The sequence below is a fragment of the Neofelis nebulosa genome, chromosome 2 (genome assembly GCF_028018385.1).
Source record: "Neofelis nebulosa isolate mNeoNeb1 chromosome 2, mNeoNeb1.pri, whole genome shotgun sequence".
Lineage (NCBI taxonomy): Eukaryota > Metazoa > Chordata > Mammalia > Carnivora > Felidae > Neofelis > Neofelis nebulosa.
Window position 1 is genome coordinate 217102035 of NC_080783.1, and position 24181 is coordinate 217126215.

The 24181-nt window shown below is 48.6% G+C and overlaps 1 protein-coding gene across 9 annotated transcripts in view; it reads right to left on the reverse strand.

Moving 5' to 3' along the window:
- CAMTA1 (calmodulin binding transcription activator 1) overlaps window positions 1-24181 on the reverse strand; it is an 827492-nt gene that overhangs the window by 14280 nt on the left and 789031 nt on the right. For 5 of the 9 annotated variants that reach the window (XM_058719234.1, XM_058719239.1, XM_058719236.1 and 2 more), the window contains exons 12-21: window positions 15744-15895; window positions 12958-13154; window positions 12501-12579; window positions 12004-12319; window positions 11040-11563; window positions 5799-5986; window positions 5080-5326; window positions 4178-4249; window positions 2372-2392; window positions 746-939 (exon numbers count right to left, since the gene is read on the reverse strand). In XM_058719234.1, coding sequence (XP_058575217.1) covers window positions 746-939; window positions 2372-2392; window positions 4178-4249; window positions 5080-5326; window positions 5799-5986; window positions 11040-11563; window positions 12004-12319; window positions 12501-12579; window positions 12958-13154; window positions 15744-15895 — 1990 coding nt within the window. The remainder of the gene's footprint in view (window positions 1-745; window positions 940-2371; window positions 2393-4177; window positions 4250-5079; window positions 5327-5798; window positions 5987-11039; window positions 11564-12003; window positions 12320-12500; window positions 12580-12957; window positions 13155-15743; window positions 15896-24181) is intronic. The other 4 variants (XM_058719242.1, XM_058719241.1, XM_058719240.1 and 1 more) reach the window with 3 other exon arrangements.

Sequence of the window (24181 nt, forward strand, 5' to 3'; positions counted from 1 at the left end):
TGTCACGGGAAGGGTACCGCCAGGCTTAAGGCGCAAAAGCTGAAAACGGGTGAGCGGGGACAGAGGACGTGGCGAACCCGACCGCACCCGCAGTACGGCCTTCGGCACACGGGGTGTGGGCGTCGCCGGCAGAGAAGGGGGGAGGCCGCGGATGGCACTCCGGCCGGCCGTAAAGGGTGGGGGTGGGGGGGGGGGGCGGGGAGCAGGGCCGAGATGGAAAATACGGTGACACCGGGCTGTTCTCTCGCGAGTCTTCATGAGCTCATTTTGCGGAAGAAGACCTTCCGGCACTAGACAGGCTTAGTTTAGAGGCTGGTTTGCCCGAGTCTGCTACTCTTCCGGGCTGTTGGGTTCTGAACTTCCATCGGCAGATTTGACTGTGCTCCGTCTTCATTACTCTAAGACGGACTATAGCTCACCTCTAGCTAGCCTCCCCAGGTCTCCCCTGCAGCGACGCCACGCTTTGGGTGGGGGGCGCCCGTCTCCTGAGTAGGAAACTTCGGTCCTGCCAAATTCTCACCCAAGCGTCACGATAACTGGGTGGGGGTGGGCGTGGGGGCGGGGTGGAGAGAGGGGCTAAAGAGGTACGAAGGCTACGTAGAGTCGCAGCATCTAGAATGGCCCTTAAAGAACGTCGCTGCAACGCGCGCGCTCGGCCCCCGACGTCCAGGCAGGGCCGTTCTTTGGGCGACGCCAAGAGCTTCTCTTCCCCGGACAGCTTTCCCTCCACGCCATCTCAACCCACCTGAGTTTCTGTTGTACAATTACAGCTGTTCGGCGAGCCTGCCGTCTTTTGCCACATTTCTTGTAACTCCGGTAATACTTCTGGATCAGCACAGCGGCACGCCGGCTCTGCTGGAATTTCTTTTGTTCGTAGTAACTTCGGAATTTACTCTGGATTAGGATGGCAGCCTGTGTCATCTTTTTATAAAGTGCATACTGCAGGGAGACAAGAATAAGCAGGAGAGTAACAGTAGCCACCGAGTCTGTGTGTCCTTTGGGTTTGCTGGGGAAGGGACAGCAGGAAAATGCTTATTACTGTTACTATCGCTATCACTATTATCATCGTTATTATTGCTATTCTCTGGTTTGGGTTCAGTTATGAAGGACGCAAACTAGGAACCTCTTCACCTACCTTTCCCAAATGCAAAATATTAGTGTAAGGGTTGCCTTCGGACAATGCGTCGCTTCGAATGTGCTTTTCCCCCCCAGTATCAAATATTTTGCCCTGCTTGGAAACACATTTGACAGCAATACACTTAGACATTTAGGAATAAAGAGAACACATTTAGAAAGTATAATTTACATGCTTAAGACTAATATTTACTGTCCCATTTTAAGAGAACCCTTTTTACGCATCCCAATCACCACCATACACACGCCCACTTGGAGCGGTCAGCCTCCGATTCCTGACTATCGTTCCATACGACACATGTCTGAGTTGCAAGGTCCCAAATACAAGGCTTATCATGAAACGCTGACACCTTTAAGACATTTAACCTGCAAGAGATTAACACTCATAGGACCGACACCGGGGTGATGCCATGGAACCTGGAAAAGTGTCACGGAACCAGGGACTTCCCCAGAAGCCAGGAGCGGTGACCCTCCGCCCAGCCGGCTGCAGAACTACACACAGGAGAAGGAGTTCTCTTCCATTTCGGTCTCTAGGCACTAAAAACCCAGAGCTCTCCATACTTCAAAAATGCGATGTTCGAACTTCTAATGAGACATAGAAGAGGAGGGCTCTGGGGTCAAGAAGTCACAAGGAAGCACTTTGCTTACAAGAAGGCAACTTACCATCCTGGGGGAAAATACTCCTGAGAAAAATCCCTGTGCCTGAGGACATCCCTGCCTGTATGAGCTGGACTGAGGGCAGGGAACGGACTGACCTCTCAAGAATGTTCAAGGACCCTTGTGCAAGAATCCTCTCAGGTCTTGTCTGACCTGCTTTCCGTTTTCATTTGCCCCAAAATCTCCTAAGACAAGAACGCTGCATGCTGCAGGGCTCCTGTGGCCTTCGTCCACTCGGCCTGTGCATACTGCACATGCAGAAATTACTGGAACCCAGGGAAGCACGCTGGGCAGCAGGGTGGTGCATTTTGGGGCTCGTGGGGCTCACGGTAATTGGCTCGGATGGATTCTCTAGACGGACATGGCCAAGAAAGTGTCCAATGACTGTTAATGCCAAAACCCACTGCAACGGAATAGCCACATGGTCCCCAGAGATGCACCGTACTTCGGCGGCCTGGCAAGGGGAGGATGCCTATCTCAAGACCCTGCCGTCTTAATGGCCCCTTCTTATCGCTGGTGATGGGTGTGGCGTTTGTGACTCTGGTGAAATGGTTTGTGAGAGGGACTTGGGTGTCATTACCTTCAAGGCTATCCATGTCAGCTTGGGGAGAAACAGAAAATACAAGATTAATGTTAGACTGCTGAATAGAATGAAATAAAAAACCAGAACCAATAAAACTCCCAACCGGAAAAAAAAAAAAAAAAAAAAAGAAAAAAGAAAAAGGCAATCTGGCTATCTTAATGCCTTCTGTCTTCCAAAATATTTGTCTTCTACTTGCCAGTATTTCAAAAAATATTGCCTTCTGTCTTCCTGGTTGTAGACAATACTTCTTTGGGAGAGTTTTTTGCTTGTTTGGTTTGGTTTTTGTTTTGTTTTTAACTTATTTTTGAAAAAGAGAGGGCGTGAGCAGGGGAGGGGCAGAGAGAGAAGAAGACACAGAATCCGAAGCAGGCTCCAGGCTCCGAGCTGTCAGCACAGAGCCCGACGCAGGGCTTGAGCCCACAAACCGTGAGATCGTGACCTGAGCCGAAGTCGGATGCTCAACCGACTGAGCCACCCAGGCGCCCCTGGGAGGGCGTTTTAAAAAACAAAAACAGAACTCATGTTTGGAATAAACACCTGTTTTAATCACAGACCTGACACGTGGATTCTGTGTGGCATCTGTTCTAATGTGAGCGTGGCTCCCTGCTGCAGAGCTCCAGGTACTGTGGTGTCAGCGTTTACACAATAAACCTTCATTTTCTGGGATCATGAACTCAATTGGCTATAAGTCGAGGACTCCTCCCAGCCCACCCCCTTTCACTAATCCTAGAGAAACTCAAGAAAATGGCAACCCATATCAGAAATCAAAGTGAACCCTGGATCGTAGCAAGAGAACATAGTACCACACTTCCACTTCTCAGCATTCACTATTCCTTACATAAGCATTTAAAACCTCCGTATGGCATAGTCTCATAGAAGGTTCTCGAACCTACTGACAGGCCTGAACTTTATCCCATGGACCAGTCAAAACTGAATTAGGCAAGTTTGTATGGTTTCCAACCACCCAGGTGGTTAGGAAAGTCTGATATTTACTTAGTTTCTCTGAGCCTCAGCTTCTTTGTTGAAAAATAGAAATAAAGTTATTTACTTCCAATCATTGTAGAGAGCACACGTGATGGGATGATGTGCCCAAAAGATCTCGTATATCCTAGGGGCCCCGTACACATTAGTTAGTTCCCTTTCCCAAGGGATGGCAGTTAGGCAAGCTTACAGGTTGTTCTGGAAACAGCAGCCCTGTGTAAAGAACACTTAGAAATTCTTCCTGCACGTCTTAACTGAGGAATGCGAAAGCAGTTTAAGATGTTCTGAGCTTCTTCAGAATTTTACAAGTCTTCGTGTGAAAACGGATGGGAGGAAGTGGAAAAGAAAAGTGGCTGGACAGTATATAATTTATACAACTCAAGGTCAAAGATAACTGCCACCGTTCACCTTCTCTGACCACCACATCAAACTCCCTAGTGGAGTTAATGGCTACGGAGGCTGTAGGCAAAATTACTAGAACACAGATCCTCCCTTCAGACGCAGATAACTTCCTTTGTGCCAGATCAGCATCTCAGCTGGGTGATCATACCGGAAGGCCAACCATCTGAACAAAAATTACCCTGTGGGATAAGTTTAACTGCGAATGTTTTTTTGGGGTAGTTTTTTCCTTCCCCCTCTGGAATATTTTCCTTTGTTTTTTGTTTTGTTTTGTTTTGCTTCTTTGGTCAACATAATTCAAAGTTGGTCTTTGAATCGGGCACTGGACATAGTACTCTTAGGCCAAACCACATGCTAACATCCTCAGGGGCCTGTTGTTTGGACAAGGCGCACTTCCCACTGTGACCCAAAGCCGCGGTTTACCTGTTTGTATTTCCTGTAACAACGCTGAATGACGGCAGCAGCCACTTCTTGCTGTTCTCGCAAGGGTCGGCCCTGAAGGGTAAAGTGAAGCAAAACCACGATTCAGTGTAAGAAATTTCAACTTTTTTAAGACTTACATAGAACTGTTACTCACATGTAACTTTCTCCGAGACCCCAGGTTTACCAAAATACGGTGATAATCAGTTATAAGCAGAAATCAGGAAAAAAATGAATTTACAGAATAGATCTCCCATTCCTGCTTCTAAATAGAACTATAATAGTTGGATGTTAGGAGGCCTAAAAGTCTTCATTTGCCAGGTATTTAACGAGTCAGGTATTGTACTATTTGTCCTTACGCGCTCTGCCAGATCTCCGTCGTCGTTCCTAACCTAACCCGGGCTGCTCTACTGTGGGATCGAGGATGATTGGCTTTTCACACCTATTCAGGGTGGTCAAAGGCTCCTTTGAGAATATGGAAGGCCACGGACCCTGTCCCACCAAAAATGCACGCACACAAGCTTCACCATAAAATTTTAGGCGTCCACGGGCCACCAACGGTCAGTCCCAGGCCTCCATCCAGTTAGAAATCCCTGCTTTGGGTCATAAATTCCTTGTGGTGGAGGTGTCAACTTACTCAATGTTAACTAAAGGATAAATATCCATTATCACTGCCAAGAATAAACTGAGATGCTGACATTGCACTACTGATCGGTTTTATTTCACTGAGGCTTCTGAAAATTATTAATAATTTCCTGTGACATAGTAAGTCCAAATAACGATTCTATAGAATATATAGTGGGAGAAAAAAATGGCATCAGGTTTTAGTTTGGATGATTCTGACTTTCGTCTATTCTCCCCCACCTTACGAAACGTCACAACATCAGAGCCCTCTTCTACTCTACCTTGTATTTCCGGAAAGCGGTCTGGACAAGCCTGGCAGCTTCATAGAGCTCTCTCTGCTCGTGATCAGACAGAGTCAGCTGAGCAAATTCATTCTCTACCTTCTCACTGGTAGACGCGCTCAGGAATTCAGACCAATCTGCTGCTGAGGGAAGGCTGGGTTTCTCGAAAGCTATTTCACTGACTGGGGAGCCGACAGGGCTCAAGCTGGTATTAGAAGAAGGGGTTAGAGGCTCGTTATATGCACTTCTGAAACAAGAGGAGACACAAGGGAGAGAGACTGGTGACTGACCTGCATGACCCGTTACATACTGAGTAAAGAGACAAGAGCCACTGCGCACCAGCAAGAATATGCCTCCCTTCAGCGCAGCGAGTTGCTAAACATCCTCTGTACTTGTAACTGTCCTTCAGTGAGTGAGTTCCTACCGAGCACCTGCTACGAGTTTAGCACGATGCTAAATACTAAGCCCACTGAAGACATTTTCCCGCCCTTGACGAAACTTCAGTTGAACTGGGGGGAGAGAAACATCGTGGGACGTGATCTCACATGCACGAGGGGAGAGAAGTCACGGAAGAGGTGGGGAAGAGGGACCTGAAAGTTTCCTTCCTTCCATCGGGAGGTCTCGTATCACACAGCATTCATCAGACTGAATGAGCCTCCCATGCCCTTCTCTGAGCCCGGGAGTTCACGCTGGTCAGTGGCCCACGGACTTCCACGGACCTGATCTGGGCAGCGCTTGGCAGACGATCGACATCGGCCAGGTAACTGGCCAGCCATCTCATGGTACTGCTGATGGTGGCAGTGTCTGTTCTTTCCAAAGCCGAGGGCTCCGTGGGCACAAAACTCTCCTGCTTGATTCGATCAGGCGTGGCTTCGATGATGTGCTCTGCCAAGGTCATCATGTTCACCTGGAATCCGGAAGTCACAGAAACGCTCATGTTAAAAGAGAACCGCAGACGTTATCCAGCACCCGCCCCCCGCCCCCCCTGCCGACCCTGCCCACCCATGGGAAGAGAAACGAAGGGAGGGCGGCCCTCCACCTCCATCCGCTGGACCCCGGTATCACTGTAAGGTTTTACACAACTCACCCGAGTGTGCGGACGCCTGATTCTCTCCAAATCATAGTTTGGCCTGAAACCTTTAGTCAAATCTTAGGGGACTTCTGCCTTGTGCCTGCTCTCCGCTCGCATCTAGGATCAACCACTTAATGGAACTGTCCCTGGGTACATGTTATCGTGGTGACTCTATGGGTAACCTAAAGGATGCCCCCTCCGCCCCCCCCCCCCCCCCGCCACCTCCCAGCAAGGCCTTGCCTAGAGACCCCCAGTCCTCTAGAGGGCAGCGCCGAGCCAACCTGAGGGGACAGTTCATGGTTGACCTAAGCCAGTTAGAGGATCCTCTTCTTGATTTCCCACCTTCCTGTGAACGGAAGGGAGGACATGGGACCCGCTTCCGGACAACGAGCCTCTCCAGACATCTGCTGCGGGGTTTGGGGCAAAGCTTCTGCTTTCCTGATGAACAGTATCGACACCCTGGGCTCGTCCCCTCCTCTTCCTGCCTTGACTACAGACAAGCTCCAGCACCCACGTTGTAACCGTGAAACAACACGCGCCAGGAGGAATTTCGCCAAAAAGGACAGAGCGCTCGGGGGAAAATCTCGGTCCCTGATGGCGTCACCGAGCAAATGAACCTGTGCATTTCTTGTCACGTGAGAAAAATAAATCATTAGGCTGCTGATACTCGCACCCCAAATACATTCCTAACAGATACAATTAGGGCTCCTCACTGAGAGTCTGCGCTGCCACGTATCTGATCAGACTCGGAGATATGGCCTTGTTTTTAAAAATTTCCTTGCACGTCTCTTGAAAATGGAAATTGAAGACAGCCGTTTAAGGTTTTAAGCGATTTTAAGGTGTTCTCCAGGGACCCATACAAAGGTGATAAAATGCTTATCTGACAACCTGAATGAACCTCAAAATCAGTACGCTAAGTGCAAGAAGCCACACACCGACGCCTGCATATTTTATGATGCCATTGACATGAGATTTCCAGAAAAAGCAAAGCTCTGGGGATAGAAATCAGATCAATGGTTGCTTGGGGCTGGGAGGGGAGCAGAGGTGACCGCCAATGGGCACGGGAAACTCTCTGGGTGTGACGGAGGTACTCTACATGGGGCCGGATTGGCCACACGGGGCACTTAGAGGGGGCGGATTTTATGGGATGTTGAGTTAAAAACATGTGGGTAATTTCCCAAGTTTTCAATAAACAAGAATAATTCTTGTGATAGGAATAAAAATGAAAAACTATCACTGCCTTTCCTTTCCTTCCATGTTGGCCTTTCATTTGCGACTTGAGCACCAGAAGTCCTACCTTGATTCGTTTTCCGTGAAAGTATTCGAGTATTTTATTACGAGCAAAGTGGAATTTCTGGAGACTCAAAGTTATGACTTTACATGTAGTCACCGCCCCCAACAATCCTTCATTTTATAAACACTTATCAGTGTAAGAACATCTTAGCATCACCACGACTGCCACGCTCTGGGATGCCACATGGCACGTTTTTTTTTTTTTTTTTTTTTTTTATCGTGAGGGCTGCAAAAAGCAAGGAAACTTAAATAACTTTAAGCAAAATAATAACGTGCTAAGCAGCGGGACCCAAAAAGTCATGTCATCCAATTCCACATTTCTCGTACTGTGGTCAAAGATAGTCTTTAAATGTGCAGCTTTGGGTTTTTGCTCAAATTCTCGCTGTGGTCTAGCGTATGAGCCATTTTCACAAATGTGTCTGGGATATGTAAAAAGAACAATTATATATACATATATATATGTTTGCTATGTTTATTAATTACATACATCTGCATAATTACATGCAAGCATATCCTGCATGAAATCTATCATATATGTTAAATCTATGTATGAAAGCCAGCTTTCTAATTGTGTAGTTCCGTGTTTTTACATCATTTCTGTATCTACTTAATCTGACACATTCTGAGGCAAAGGTCAGTGGCACCTTAGGATTACGGGTAGGCTTCCACATTTCTTTGTATTTATTGGTTTTTGCTTTAACATCTAGAAGCTGTGTGCTTAGTTACACAGCAGTCCACCACCATAAGGGTTTTATCTTCTCCAACAAAAGGTACCTCCATACTATGGACCTTGAATTGTGCTTCGTGTCTTTTTTCCTTTTATACTCATTTGTCTTTTGTATCTTTGTCAGTGGCTTCTGGGCTTTATGGCTTTGTTTTCATGATCTTCCTGTGTGATTTCATTGTAGTTCTGTCTTTTACAAACAGCATACAGTAGAGTATATTCTGCCGCCTTCTTTTTTTTTTTTTTTTAACCCAAACTGAGAATCTTTTAATAGAATTGTCAGTTGGCAAAGTGAGGAATGAATCGCGTTTGAAAATACTCCTGTAATTTTATGTTTTCTGCTTATTTCTGTTGTTGCAGTTTTTCCTGAACTTTTCCCCAAGTGGGTCACAATTTCCTTTTTTTCCCCTTCCAATAACTTAGAAATTCTGTCACTTGTTTTTATGCAGTCTAGCTGACGTTAGGAAGCTGACGTTCCTAACAAGCGTATTTCAGCCTCCACTTACCTATCAATAACACGAGTGGAACGAAATCTGTGATCCTCCCTAAACAAGACAGCTGCTACAACACCCTTCACCCCACCTCTCTGGTGTTGTTAAAATAATCAGAGTATTAGTTATAGGTTAATTTTAAAATATGACTCTTCCTCTATGTAAAGAATCCCTTCTTAACAAGTGCCTTGTACACACAGTCACGTTATCGCTAAGTACTCAGACTGATCAGTTTTAACTGGTTTTATTTTTCAGTCCTCCGTGAACTCCGCCTTGCCATTTCTTGAATTACTTCATTATTTTTCAATGGTATTTTTTCATTTGGTCAGAATACTTCTTGAGGCTGTTGCTTTTTCGTAGATACATGCTCTTGATTTAGCGGAATATCATTCTCTCAAGACTCAGTGAAAATGTAAAGTAGAATTTCTCGGGTTATTTTGTATTTCCTGCATCAATTCTGTTTTAGCAAAGGCCAGCTGCCACAAGGAGCTCTGGTACCCAAAGGTATTAAACTTAAGTTCATTAAAATGATGTAAAATCAGAAATCCAGCTCCTGAGTCACACCAGCTACGTTTTCAGCACTAGATACCAAACCGGCCAGGGGCTGCTGTAACGGGACATACAGACACAGAACGTTTCATTACCGCAGAAAGTTCCAGTGAACAGCACTATTCTAGATGCTCAACACGGTTGAGCTGCCAATTTTCACTGTCTGCTGATTTATTATTATGTTTACATTTATGTTTATAAATACTATCCTAGACTGCTTAGTACTGATACGCGGTATAGCCAGAGCCAGCAGCTGGTTGTGTAAATAAAGTTTTATTGGCACATAGCCACACTGGCTCTTATTTATTTATTTAAAGTTTATTTATTTACTTTGAGGGGGTGGAGGAAAGGGGGCAGAACCAGAGGGAGAGAGCGAGAGAATCCCAAGCAGGCTCTGCACCGTCAGCACAGAGCCCAAGGCGGGCCTGGAACTCAGGAGCCGTGAGATATGACCTGAGCAGAAGAGTCAGACGCTCAACTGACTGAGCCACCCAGGCGCCCAACACTCTGATATTATCTAAGGCTGCCTTTGTGCTCTAAAAGCAGATTAAATAGTCACGACAGTCTAGAGGGTCCACGAAGCCTAGAATATTTACCATTTGGCCCCTTACGGGAAAACTCTGCCAACCCCTTACCTAAAAAATTCTTTGATTTCTCAGGCAGCCTCCCACGCCTGCAGGGGTCGGCAGGTCGGTGGCGGAACCCCCGGCCCACCCATGAGGAACGGGAGCACACGGACTCTTCACTGCGCTCAAAGCGGGACAGAGGGGAGCTGCTCAGCAGCCGGACGTCTCCCCAGGAACGCTGGCCAGGACGGGGGACCTCCAGGCCCCTCCCTCCTGTGGCATTTCGACAGGCCTGGTGCCCTATTGAATTTCTCGTGGGGGGTTTTCCCTGTGACATTTGTTTCGGGTTCTAGAGGAACTTGGAAAGAGAGGAGGCCAAACTCCCACTCAGGCTGCTCATTTGGTCCTCCCCTAAAATACAGAAGGAATACTTTATTTAGGGGCATTAGCTTGCTTAATAGCTTAACCTCAAGTTTACTTCAGTAAATATTCTCTTAATTTATTGCAAGCTTAATGCCCCAAGAGGATTCCGGAGGTGTTATTTTTTTGTTGTTTGTTTGTTTATTTTTGAGGGGGCGGTGGGCAGAGAGAGAGGGAAACAGAGGATCCGAAGCGGGCTCTGTGCTGATGGCAGAGAGCCCGACGCGGGGCTTGAACTCAAGAACTGTGAGATCACGACAGGAGCCGAAGTCGGACGCTTAACCAACTGAGCCACCCAGGTGCCCCAGGGATCCTGGCGTTTCTAGGCTTATCACAAGGACGGCCAATTATTGGCTCTAGGGCTATTTCGCTGCACCTCACGTCACATATGCTTTTACCACAGCCAGATGACAGCTGTGCTCATGTCACTTAGGTCATTTAAAAGTCCTATCCACAGGCCTCCTGTTCTAGACGTTCCTGGGCTGCGACTCTATTAAACCGGTACTTAGATAGGAAACCAGTCTCCCCGGATGCAGAGGGAAGCGGAAGATGACTGGAGGGCCCCGGGTGAGCTCTGAGGAGCTGGTGGGAGGAGGGGAGGGCTCTGCAGACAGCCAGGTCCCTGGCGTTCAGGCCCCATTTACGACGTTGGATCCTCTGAATGAAAACGTGGCCCGAGCAGAGGAGACACCCCAACACTCTCATGAGTCAGAACACACTTCCAAACGTCTGCTGGTGAGCAAATCACACGACCTGCGGGAACCGGCTGTAAAGACGTGGGGGGGGGGGGGGGGGCGCTCTGACGGCCACCCCGGCCTCTGCGGGCTTACCTGGTCCGTGCTTACCTGGATGTCATCCATGGGCTGTGTGCACTCCTCGCTCTCTGCACTATCACGGTAGGGCCCCATGTCTGTATTCACCACCTCTCTGTTAGCCATCATCAGGACACTCATTGGTTCCCGTGGACGCACCTGTGAAGGTGCGGCATCCTTTCCTACACTGGTCCCCTTCGGATTTCCAGTCACCTGTACTGTAGACACACCAATGTAAAGATCTTTGGGACTCCACTTTACTACGGGCTGAGATCCAGAGGCTTGGAGTCGTGCAGTCTCTGGAACGGGAGGGGAGGTTTCCCGGACGCGGTCCCTCACTCCTTCACTGGGGCTGATTGTCTCAGGGACACACTGCTTAGAACTAGGGCTCTGCTTCCTGATATTTGGCTGTTCCAGACTCAGTGCAGTGGAGAGCAGTTTCTGCTGCCTTGCCTGGAAGGACTCAGGGTTCAATTTATGCTTTTTGGGAGCTGGATAATCTTTGTGGCTCTCACTGCTGTAGTAATTAGAGGGTTCAGAACGAGGTCTTCTCAGCTCTGAAAAGTACAGTAGAAAGGACAGTCAGGACAGGCGATAAAGTCAGGAACCCTAAAGAATTAACACTTTCTCTATTGCCTGAGAGACACAAAGTGCAAAGCGGGAACTCAAGATGCGTCCCTAACATTTAAATATTCCCCAGCAGCATATACTGTATTCAGTCAGTCCTCCAAAATCTGTGTTTCTTTCTTAAATGGACACAGATTTTTTTTTTCTACTTTCTGCATTTATTTCTGGGAGGGGTAGGGGGGAAGCAGTAGGCATTCTTACAGCTAAAAGAAAAATCGGAAACATAAAAAAAAACCAAAAACACCAAAAACCCCCAAAAACCAAACCCTTAAACGTATGTGAATATCCTGTGGACTTTTCTGAGGGTTGCTGCACGAAAGCAAATGGGAAATGTGCCAAGTTCCGAGATGTAATCATTTTGCATTTTTACCTGGATTGGTACTTGCAATGACGGTGACTCCTTTGGGTACTTCCGGTGAGTGGATGGCTTCACTGTGCCACTGGGTCATCCAGCTATCTGTATTGGGCTCTTCGCTCGGAGGACAGTGGATTCTGGGGTTCTGTCCAAGCTGAGCCTGCTCATCTCTCTGCAAGTGCTCCAGACACTCCGCTAATTTCACATGACCCCTCGACCTGGCGATCCCCAAAGGCAGCCTTCCTAGAGAGTCCGGAATGGAGATGGCCCGACGGTCCCACTTGTACAGCACGACAGCAGCCTCTAAGTGCCCGAGAGCACACGCCCACATCTAAAACAAGGAAAACAGCAAGCTTTCTCAGTACAAGTTAAAAAACATCCTCCGCTTTTGCTATTCCCGCCAATGGACAAGTTGGTCCTTGCTGACCATCTCCATGGGGCCATAAGACCTTACCACATCCCCATGCCAGTTTAGAAAAACGGCTCAGGGATTAAATGAACCCATGCCTTACCAGAGGAGTACAGGAGAAGTGGTCCACATTCAAGGGGTCAACTTCCAGTTCCAAATCGATGCTATCTGCGTGCTTTGTGCTGTAAGGGATGGTACCAGAAATTACCGCACAATTAATCAACGTCCAAGAAATACTAGAATGTTATCAAACCCACAAAGACGAAACCAAAGTGGGCATCCGACATCCCTGATGTGAAGAAGACAGAGTCCCTAATTTCACAGGGCGGTTCGGATTATGAGCCCCGAGGAAAGCAGAGAGTGCAACGTCTCGCTCGCCATTTCTTGGGCAGAAGTTCGTGTAAGATTCCCTTGGGAACTGTCCTCCGAGAAAGCCCTTTGCTCGCAGGCTGTCAAGCTCACTGAATGGCCAGATTTCTCTCCACCAGTGGAATCGCCCAAGAGGAAGGTGCGAGCTGACGGGCAAGGGTGCCCGCTAGCCGTCCGCACCGCGGCCTTACCGCCATTTGATGAGGGTCTGGATGAGGGTGGCGTAGCCCTGGGCAGCAGCCAGGTGCAAGAGGGTCATTCCCCGGAAAGTCTTTGAGTGGATCAAGTGCTTGGACTTGGCCCAGCAGGCGCGGCTCATCATCTTCTCACACACGACAACCACACGGCTCTCGAAGCAGCTGCCCAGCGTCCCGGGGCCAGAGGCGCACTAGGAGGAGGAAGTGTGTGTTACCACCGCGGACCCAGGGCCCTCCGCCAAGTCAACCTTTTCATGTAGGAGAAACAAAATGCTTTACGATTAGCCGCTCAGAACAGGAAACACAAAACCGTGCACAAAGGGGCATCGCGAAACAGACTAGAATGCGCGAGGTTCAGCTCGGCGGCACGCATCCACGCGTGTGGCACGGGGTGACCTTCTGTAATGCCGAGAACACCGGAGTCCACTACAGCTGACACGCGGATTATGAGCATCATGCTGATCCGTTTCGGGGAAAGCATACACCGCTAAAAAAGTGCCACTAGCCTCCAGCTGAAGTACACGTTGTGGACCGTAGACTACTAGGAGAGAAAAGCAGGGTGGCTGTCCCAATTCTGGCATCTGGGGACACACCCAGTCCTCTGCCTCCCTGCTCCTCCCGAAGGAGAATTAAGTCACTTAGATGGGGATCTTTTCTCCGCCCCCGCCCCGCAAAGAAGCACTTTAAAAAGTCTAGTGACGATCCCATCCTTTGGGGAAAGCTTTAGGGACCTTCAAATCTAAGTGATATTAATAACGATAGAGGCACACGGGGAAGAGAAATTCACTAATTTTAACTACGGCTTTCTTCTCTCGATTCAGTTGTAAAGCAAGAAACATAAAACCGAATGTAGTAACCTCAACAGTTTATCTGAGTCTCTGTGACAGCAGTTCTGTGTTTAACATCCTCCCCAAATAAAGGATACTTCTAGCCTGATTCTTATTTCTGGTATTATTTAGAAAGTCTTTTTTTTTCCAGCAATAAAGTCCACAAAATTCAATTACTATGGAAGTACTGTTGTTCCTTCTTTTCAGTCTGGAAAAACACCTTGCAAAAATTAAAAGGTGGGTGACCGATACACTGTCATCCTCGCCAGAGCTGTCAAAACATCTTAAAGGTGGGTGATCCCAACGTGCGGAAGGACGACCTTGACTCGGAAAGGACAGGCAAGAGCTGCTCCCGGCGCATCAGACGGACATATTCATGAGCACGTGAAAGTTACGGGTTAGTGAGCAGGGAGGGAAATTTTTTTGCATTCACAAAAAGAGCTGCATTTTTATCACGAAAGGTGGACCCAGATACGTATCGAGGCCACCTTAAATTGACAGAAGAGTCTTCAATAGCAGTTAACGTGGGATCAGGTTGTAGTAGGCCAGTTACCGAATGGTTGAGCTGTAAAAGGACAGTATATTCCACTCCCTTGATGCAAACTCTGGTGACAGAAGGTTTTCATGGGAATCCCTGATTTGAGCCATGAGATACAACAAACAACGATTACTTCTTTTCTAAAATGTAGGAGTCTAGGTGAACAAGAAGCCTGTTGTGGCCTTAATAATATTTTACTGTGCACCAAGTCTTCCCTTGGACTTCTGAAGGCAGGTAAGAAATAAGAACATTTGGGGAAGAAGGGGTTGTTTGGTTTTGGGGTGTGGTCCATAAAATGCTTCGGTTTCAAAATATTAACATTTGGTATTAAAACATTATTGACACTTGATATTTACAAGGAACATAAAACTCAAACGTTTCACTTAAAAATGCAATTGTTGGGGCGCCTGGGTGGCTCAGTCAGTTAAGCGGCCGACTTCAGCTCAGGTCATGATCTCGCGGTCCGTGAGTTCGAGCCTCACATCGGGCTCTGTGCTGACAGCTCAGAGCCTGGAGCCTGTTTCGGATTCTGTGTCTCCCTCTCTCTCTGATCCTTCCCCATTCATGCTCTGTCTCTCTCTGTCTCAAAAATAAATAAACGTTAAAAAAAAAATTAAAAAAAATAAATAAATAAAAAAAAAATAAAAATGCAATTGTTCACAGGAAATCATCATTAATCTTGAAGAAAGAGGGGAAAGTGCTCGGGGTTTGCAGGGAATAATAACTCAGGAGGAGAGAGAGAGAGGGGAATGCTATGCATCCTTTGAAAATTTGTCTCTAGGGTCTCCTGAAAAATAATTTCTGCCCAGGCCATTTCTCAAAATGAGACCCGTAAATAAAACTTATATAAAGCCTTCAAGACTAATGGGACTCTAAAAAAATATTTAGTGACGTCCCTGCATTTGGCCAATTCTTCCCGGAATTTATGAGAAAGCAGATGTGAAACAGGATAGCAGGGCTAATGTGGTCCGACACCAAGTAATTCCAGAAACAGCTTCTCTGGGAGCTTCTGATATTGATCTTCTTGACTTTATAAGAGGCTTTATGAATGGCCGAGTTGGATCATGCTTTATATTTATATTTAAAACAGATATGGAATCCACAATACAAAATAGAGTCCAACTGAACTCTGAGTCGCCACTGGGCCTGTTTTCTAAGTGGATGTCCTCGAGCCACACCGCCAGGCAGCAGCACTGAATTCTGGGATCGGCAGCAATGATTTAAGGCTCAGGGAGGTCAACAACCGAGAAGCCCCACCGTTCAAGGCTTCTGTTATTACACAGATTTCAAAATTTAGGGGCACGGGATTATAAAGCACTCCCTGGGACTAATCCAGGAATGACACCAGCACCAGACAAGGGACCTGTGATGAATAGAGCACAGAGTGAAAGGTGATGGTCAGTGCACGCCCGTACCTGAGCCTGGCTTCCTCCGTTCCCGCTCCCGTTTCCCCCTCCGCTGCTGCCTCCTCCGCTCCCCTGTTTGTGCTGCTGGGACCCCGTCATCTCCGCCATCCTCCTCTCCATCTGCTCCAGACGTTCTAGGATGGACATCCTGAACTGGTTATCTAGGGCAGAACAGGTGACAGTGAGGTCGTGTTCCAGAAGAGCAGTTAACACGTGGCCCCGTCAAGCTGCAGGACCGGCATCCGAAACACCATCATCAGCCTAACCAAACCACACAGGTCCGTCCAGGCCAGATTTCTCCAACGTGGCAGTGAATCTCACACCTCACCCAAGACCTGGGGCATCTACGGTGGCCCAAAGCTCTCAGCTAAAGGAACAGAAAATCCCTTTTTGTCAAAGTCCTGGTTTCCGGTTCCTGGCACCCCATCTCTTTGCCAAGTTCCCCAACGGAAGCCTTGGAGAGATCTGATAGGGAGGCCCCTAGAGCAAATAAATGAAATGAATACGATTTAAATCAGTGGAAGAGAGGGAGATGTGTGTGTATAAAAGATACACGTACGTAAATATATGTACTTTTTATAGTAGTATCTGTTTTACTGAAATTAAAAAAAAAAAAAGATTTCATCTGTTGATCATTTGCTGGCTGAGACCCTTACACGTGTCCTTTAACACGTGACAGTCTTCTCAGAGCCCAGTGCAACTAGGTGCTTCACCCCTAAGAAAAACATCAGGCCGTCACCGTCGGAGCTAGGACTGTAACTCAGAGAGGCCTGTGATTCTGTACCACGGTACTGAGATTAGAATCTCTCTCTCCCTCCCCATTCACGCATTTATACCCACCTGTGTGCACACACGCAGACGCACGATTTGGGCTGCATGCAAACACGCGAGAAGGAGCTAAGACCATTATGAAACTCATTAGCACCGAAATTTATTCAACAAATTTTAAATAATGCTGTGCCAGATAGTAGTAAACCGGTCAGAAAAAGGCCTCTTCCTGCTCTAGCAGGGGAAGCAAACAGGATAATGTGAAGAGGAACCATAGGGCGGGACTACAATTTATATGAGTCTGGAAAGGGGCCACTTGAGTTTCACCAGAATTAGAAGGAGCTAGGTCTGCAAGAACTGGAGTGAGTTACTAGCAAATGCAAAGGCCCTGAGGCAGGGCATTCAAGGAACCGAAGCCAGTGGCTGGACCACCACAGAGAGGAGAGCAGAAGGTGAAGTCGAAGAGGGGGGCCAGGACCAGACAGTATGTACTTAAGAACCCTGACAGAGGAAGTGTACAACTTTGAACAAGACCTTAAGTGCCTCAGTTTCCTCACCTCTCAACTGGGGATGGTAACTGTACTTACCTGAAGGCTTGTCGTGAGGATGAAATGAATATTTGCCAATGCTCAGAACGTGTAAGTTCCAGATACATGTGTTAGCCATCATCATCATCATCTTCGGGCAAATGAATTCTCTAGGAATTGACTGAGCATCTGTGACAACCTATTTGTCCCCCAAATTGTTAAAGGCGTAACTGTTTCCCAAAATACAACCATCCGAATCGTGAAAAGGAAGAATCCAGAAGTGTTCGGTCAGCGTGCCTGGCCGTCCTCACTATACAACCCGACACCGGTGAATGATGCTTACTGATCCTACAAGAAATAAAACAGCAGGCGGACTAACACTTACAGAGTGCCAGCCACCGTTTCCATCACCTTACAAATATTAACCCATTTACTCTCTACAGTAATCGTGAGGTCGGTACTGTTCTTACCCTCTTTTCACAGAGGGGAAAACTGAGGCGGCGGGGAGGGGGGCTCTCCGGCTCAGGGGCCTGGAGCTTAACCACTATGTGACACGAGTATGAGACCTTGTGGGAAGAGAAGAGACACAGGAGTCAGGTTCACCCCTGGGAAGAGAACATTTTCTTGCAGTAACAAGGCAGTAGATACGTGTTTCACAGGAAAATTTTCAGAACCGGGTGTCAAACTGGTTCCACTTTACTAAACCACAAAGCCAGAAGGGGAAGACTGCTGTTCAAAAAATCGTGACATTATTTTTTAATAAAGCTATTTCCGGGAACAACACTAAAGGAAAAATCCTTCCCCTTTAAAAGTGACAGACGTCTTTGTGCCAAGTGTGCACTCACACACACACACACGATCCACAAACACCAAGGCCCCTGCTGCTGAGCATCTCGGTGGCCCGGTCACCAACAGGCAGGGACCCCAAGTGGGCACGGCATGCGCTTGCACAGCCGTTGCCATCCTGTGACCCTAACGGAAGACACGAGATGCCTTCAGGGGTGGGACTGAGTCCTAACAGCCTGCCCTCTCCGTTAGAAGAGGGACACTTTGCAGAATGAGGGACTCTCTTATTTGGAGCCCTTCCAAACGAAGGGGATGAGGAATCTTCCCCTTCAATTAGCTGGACTCCAAGGAGAACAGCGCATTTTCCTTGTGGGGCTCGCATCAACTCTCCCTGCACATTCCCCGCCGTGCCGTCCATTCAACCACCTGCAGATCCTTCGGCGTCCCACCGAAACGGGGGAAGCGTCTATAGCCACCTCCCGACAGTTTCTTCTGCAAGCCCACATAACTGGCACCTGTTAAAGGCGTGTTCAGAATCCATTTCACTTGTTTCGAGCACTTGTTTGGAGCCTGGTGGCCAACAACAACCTGCCATGTCACGCAGAGGGGCAGAAGGGCACAGGGAGCAGCGCCCGGCTGTGGGCCGCCCTGGCGGGGTGCTCGCCCGGCCACCTGGCCCCGTGGAGGTGGCTCCGTTGTGGTGGCCGCAGTGCCACAGTGAGGTCAGCCTCTCGTGCCCGCCCGTCTCCTGCCCAGCATGGAGCCTGCAGAGACAGACCCTCCCTGAGGTCACGGAACACAGACCACGGCGTCTCCAGATCAAAACACTAACAGTCACCGTGACTCTGTGACGGCCACCAAGGTTCCTGTGTGCTTTTGATCTGGGCTGTGTTCAGCGCCACCCCCATGCAGTCAGCTCGTTCACGTTATTAAGCTGCTCCAAGAAGCACTTGGTGAAGATACTCAGAAGCAATTATTTGCCTCTTAACAAAATCATACCGTACATAATGGCATCTCTGAGCCTCTCAACTCCAAAGGGGGAAGGCAGTGATAATTAATAATAAGAAACAGCCTCGAATGGAAATGACTGATTGGGCCGGCAGCCAGTAGAGCACAGACCTGATTGTACTGTGTTGACCGAGACTCAGAAGAGACCTTCTGATCACACTTCCTTTCCTCTGAGCAGGGCCAGCGCCCAGCTCCATCCACAGAGCTTACCCGGTGGATGAAGTGATGGCCTTCGCGGGTCCATTACTGGCAAGTCGAAAGCAACGACTTTGTGCTTGCTTTGGTGGCACAGTTTTGGGGTGGCGTGGAAACCGTATTGTAAGATACTTGGCAAATGCGGAGCTATACGTATGGCCTGGAGTGTATATTATGATTGATCACAGCAGAAGGGGAATAGAATTACTTAGAGGCAAAAAAAAAAAAAAAAAAAAGTTCTGATTAGGGTAGAGTAAAAAAGTAGATTTGGGATTCACTTACGCGCACGAACATTTACTGAGCACCTACCACGTACCAAGCACTGGGGGTGACGTGAACATTAGTGGACACATCCCTGCCCTCGTTTGTTGGCTAACGAGTAATTTCCACAATCTGAATAGACTGGATTTTTAAACGAACGTGCGGGAGGGAGGGGTGAGAAGAGAGAAAACAAAACATGTGTAGCTCTAGCGGGCTGATGAAGCTGGCCTCAGCTCTCTCCCATGAAGTTTCGAACAAAGCCAGCAGTGACTCAGCTTTGAGGGATTCCAAGCCCCTTGTCCTTAGGACAGTTTGAGCGAAGCGACCCCACTAGTCCTCCGTGAGCCCAAGGCTGCGGGGACAGCACGCCAAGAGCACCTGTTTCCCGAGCACTGTGGACTCTGGGGGTCCCGGTGAGGAAAGCCGGCTGTTCCACGAGCTCCCGCCTGGTCGGTCCCCCGGCTCTGAGTTCTTGTCTAGAAGTGTCAGGGCTCTGTCTGCCTCGCCCAAAGAACAAGCTGCTGCTTACACAGAAGGCTCTCCCACTCTTCCCCCTACCCCTTGGAGAAGTGTGGACGAGTCACGTTACAACCCGTGGCTCTGAAGACTGGGGCAAGGCGAGGTCCGCACAGCAGCTCCCTCCTCCCCGGGGGGAGAAGCTCCGGGTGGCGCGGGCGTCCCCTCCGTGGGGGAGGGTGTGCGCGCTGCCCACGGTGCTGGTCCCTCGCTGCGGATGCCGCCCCACAGGAGGCTTCCGCCCATCCAGCGGTTCCCACACCCGAGGTGCCATCAGAATCCCCAGGAGGGCTTCTTCAAACAGAAGGGTGGGCCCTGTTCCCAGAGTGTGTTTTACTTCGAAGGCCGGGCTGTGCGTCTAGCATGTTCCCAGGTGACGCTGAGGCTTCTGGTCCGGGGCCACCCTCGGGAGCCGCCGCTCTGAGCCCCCACCTCCTTCCTCGAGAACGAGCCCTCCGTGCACCTGCATGCCCGGCCGCACGAGACATTAGCTCCTGCGAACGACGCCAGGCCTGGCCGCACGAGCTGTGTCGGCAACCCCGGGCCGCACGCTCCCTTCTCATGCGCACAGCCGAGTCCGACCCGGCTGAACCTGAAAACTATTCAAAATCTGCCCACCTGCGCCGCTCTCTGCAACGAATCAGACACCACTTTGTCGCGCCCGTCGAATCTTACCTCCTCGCTGCTTGCTGCTTTCTTCTTCTCCCGGCTGACGAGCTGGGGTGTCTTCCCACGGGTCTGCCTCTGCGCCCTGCGGGTCTCTAAAGCGGCCCATTTACCTGCATGGTTTCGGGGAACGAGGACTCTGCGGCGCCACACAGGTCCTTCCCACGACATTCAAGACACACGCACACGCATGCCTGCGCCCCAGACAGGAAGTAAAGAGTTCCGATGGCTCTGCAGCAACAGTCTGGCTCGTGATTCATTCAGCCTCTTCACGAGCCCGTCCCGCACCCCTTTTAGCAGAAGCGGCATTTTTAGACCGGGCAGCTGTGACAGGCTGCAAGGAACACGGGACAGAGCCGAGAGCTGCAGGGTTAGTCCTGTGGCCGCGTGACTTTCAAATAATGACCACTCTGCACCTCAATTTTCTCTCGTGGAACGAGGAGATATCACCATCCTTTTGTTCCTCGTGGGGATGGGATGAACTACTATAGGACATTTTTTAAAGTGGTAAGGCTTTCTTTACCCAGTTATACCAACGGGACCCCCCCCCTTGTTTTTAAAGGCATCTTAAAGATTTTTAAGTAACCTCCACACCCAACGTGGGACTTGAAATCACACCCCCCAAGATCAAGAGTTGCATGCTCCACTGGCCAAGCCTGCCAGGAGCCCCTAAAAAATGCATTTTTGAAAATTTTGGATACTTTTAGATTTACAGATGAGTTGCAGTAGTAGGCCTCCCATAAACCCTTTGTCTGGTTTCCCTTAACACCGACATCTCACGGATCCACAGTGCACCCGTCAAAACTCAGACACTCACTGGTACGTCACGACGAACTCAGCTACAGACTTGAAACAGACTTGCCGTGACAGTTAACGTCCCTTTTCAGCTCTGGGATCCAGCTGCAGGCGCCACGCCACCTCTGGCTGTTCCACGCCCTTCCTCTCCTCGGCTGTGGCGATCTTCTCTACGGCCCTTATTTTCACAGCGTCCATGGTTTTGAGGAACACCGGACACGTGCTTTGTAGATGTCCCTCTATTCAGGTAGTCTGATGTGTTTTCTAATGATCGGACGGGAGTCATGAATTTTCAGGAAGAATACCGCAGAGGCAAGGGCTCGTCATATGACACGGGTAGTGTCTGACGTCCTGCTGATGCGGACCCTGATCTTTGGTGAAGGTAGGGTCTGCCAGGTTTGCTCTGACAAAGTCACAATTCTTCTGTTTCCATACTCCATTGTTTGGAAGTACGTCGGTGAGTCCAGCCCACGCTCAAGGAAAAGGGAATAAAGCTCTACCTTGTGGATGTGGGTGGGAGTATCCACATATATGATTTGGAGGGCTCCTATAAGGAAGATCTGTCTTTCTGAGTTTGTTTGTATCCATATAAGCCATTTATTTATATCCACAAACACTTTACACTTTGGTCACAATCCAATACTAGGTTAGCTTATTGTTCAAACTGTCCCGGCTTTGGCCACTGGGAGATCTTTCAGGCTGGCTTCTGTGTCCCTCTGACATACCCCCAGCCTCTTCCCTTCTTTTTCGAGTACTTCCTTACTTTCTGGCATTATAAGATGCCCGGACCCCTCTTTTATTTTCCCTGTCCCAGCCCTAGAGTCAGCAATCTCTCTAAGGAGCCCTGGTTTCTTTTATTGGAGGATGGCATTTAGAGGCCAAGGTCTGGCTGCTGGGTGTGCTCGCTGCTCCTGGGGCGTCTCACCGCTGCTAGGCCCTCCCAGCGGAAAGAGCAAGGCAACACACGTAAGTACAACCCATGTATGTACACACATCTACAATTGTTCTGAATCTATCTATAATACGCTGGAATAAAATAAATGTGAGTCCATATGGACATCCCTACCTCTAACGGAGCACTGCGGTGCCCATTCTAGCCTTCTGGGGGGTACTTTAAATGTAGATAAGATAACTAGGGGTTACTTAGATATAATAAACCCGTGTATTAAATACTGAAATCTTTACTGATGTCTTAAACTACAAAAAAGAAACCTGTAGGCCTGATTTCCGCAACTCAAAAATACAGGTTCAGAACCCATCACAGTAGTTTATTCGACGACTACTGTTATACTCCAGCTCTTAGAGCTTCCCAACAATATTACAAAACATCCAGAAAAAATACTCATAATCCCAGAACAGCTCTGAGTATTACAAAGGTCAAGATGAAGGAACATTTCCAGCCAGTCACCGGCCCGAGGGTCACTGAATGGTTTGCTGAGGCTTCATATCCCCTTTTCCCATGCTGGGCTCACCGTGTCCCAGCCTCCCGTGTCACACAGCACAGCAGCAGTCACGGGTCATCTTTTTATCTTTCTTCGACAGGGATTCCCAACCCTCAAAGGGACCCGTTTTAAAACGTCCCAAATTAATATTTCCCTAAGAATGAAACGTTCCGAAACAATACCGAAATTTTAAAGACAGAGAAACTTTGATGAAGTCAGACTTCCCACAGTGTGTTCTAAGTTTAGAAAGTTTGGCACTTGCTTCTATAAAAGTGCAGGATCCCAAGTATTTGAGGATCTGATGTAAGAAAGTGTCTACTTCAGGAAAGCAGCTACTGGCCAGACTTCCCAGGCTCTTAGCACTCAGCTGTACCTACTGTTTCCTCTAGATTCCCTCTCTGTAAGTCTTGGAAGCGAACACATTTTCTGGGCCGCATTGAGCAATACACCCTAGGGCAAGTTTCTGACATGATGTCGATAATCTAGTTTTAAAAACTTAAATCCCGCCCCTTCGACCTACAAAATAAGATTGAAGATCTTTGGCATGGCAAAGAATACTCTTTACCGACTGTCTCGGGTTACTTTTCAGGGACTCTCTCATCACTCACTCTTCTTCAGTCCACCGTGAGTCTGATGTACCTTTAGACCTTTGGGCATGTCGACTTCTTCCCGTGTCCACCTGGTGAGCTGTCTGTTCTTCAGAGTGTGGCTTACACATCACTTCAGTATTATTACTGAACATCTACAGTGGGCCGTTGCAAATGTATTGTTTCTAGTCCTCAAAAAAAAAAAAAAATGAAAGAAACCTTTTCCTCTTCATTCTACAGGCGAAGAAGCTGAAGCTCGGCCATGTGCTGCTTGCCCAGGGTCATGCTGCTTGTAAGTATCAGGGCAGGGATTTGAACACAGGCAGGACTCCAGATCCATGCTCTTTCCACTGGGCCCCGTGAACCTTCCTCTCTTGCCCTGGGTCCTAACGGTACTTAGCAAACGAATGCCGAGTTGTTTTCCTGTATGGGCCATTTCTACCAGAGGGAGCTTTCTGAAAGCAGGGAGCTTGCTTGGATCCCTGGCACCAGATATAGAGTGGGTGCTCCGTCAGTGGAAAAGAATTGTTATTTTCTAATGCAAGCTTCTTCTGGAAGCTGACTTACTGACGTCATCCAAACTCTGGGGCAAGGGCTCTGAGCCACCTCTGTCAGCCCCAGTGGACTCCAGGTGGCTGTGGACCCATCAGTAATCTACCACTTGGTCCGGTGGACAGACTGGTCAGAATGATCACAACCCAATGGAACTGACTTGAAAGCACGCGAGAAAGCTCTAGGAGTCTCCTTGGCTGGCTGCTGCTTCCTTTCAGCTCAGGTGAGGAAGTGACGTCACTGCAGTGTGTTGGTGCGAGACTCTGGCAGAAGAGCTGAGACACAGCTGACTTCTTTACAGACACAAACTGTGGTTTCATAGCAACGTCACTCGTTATCCACTG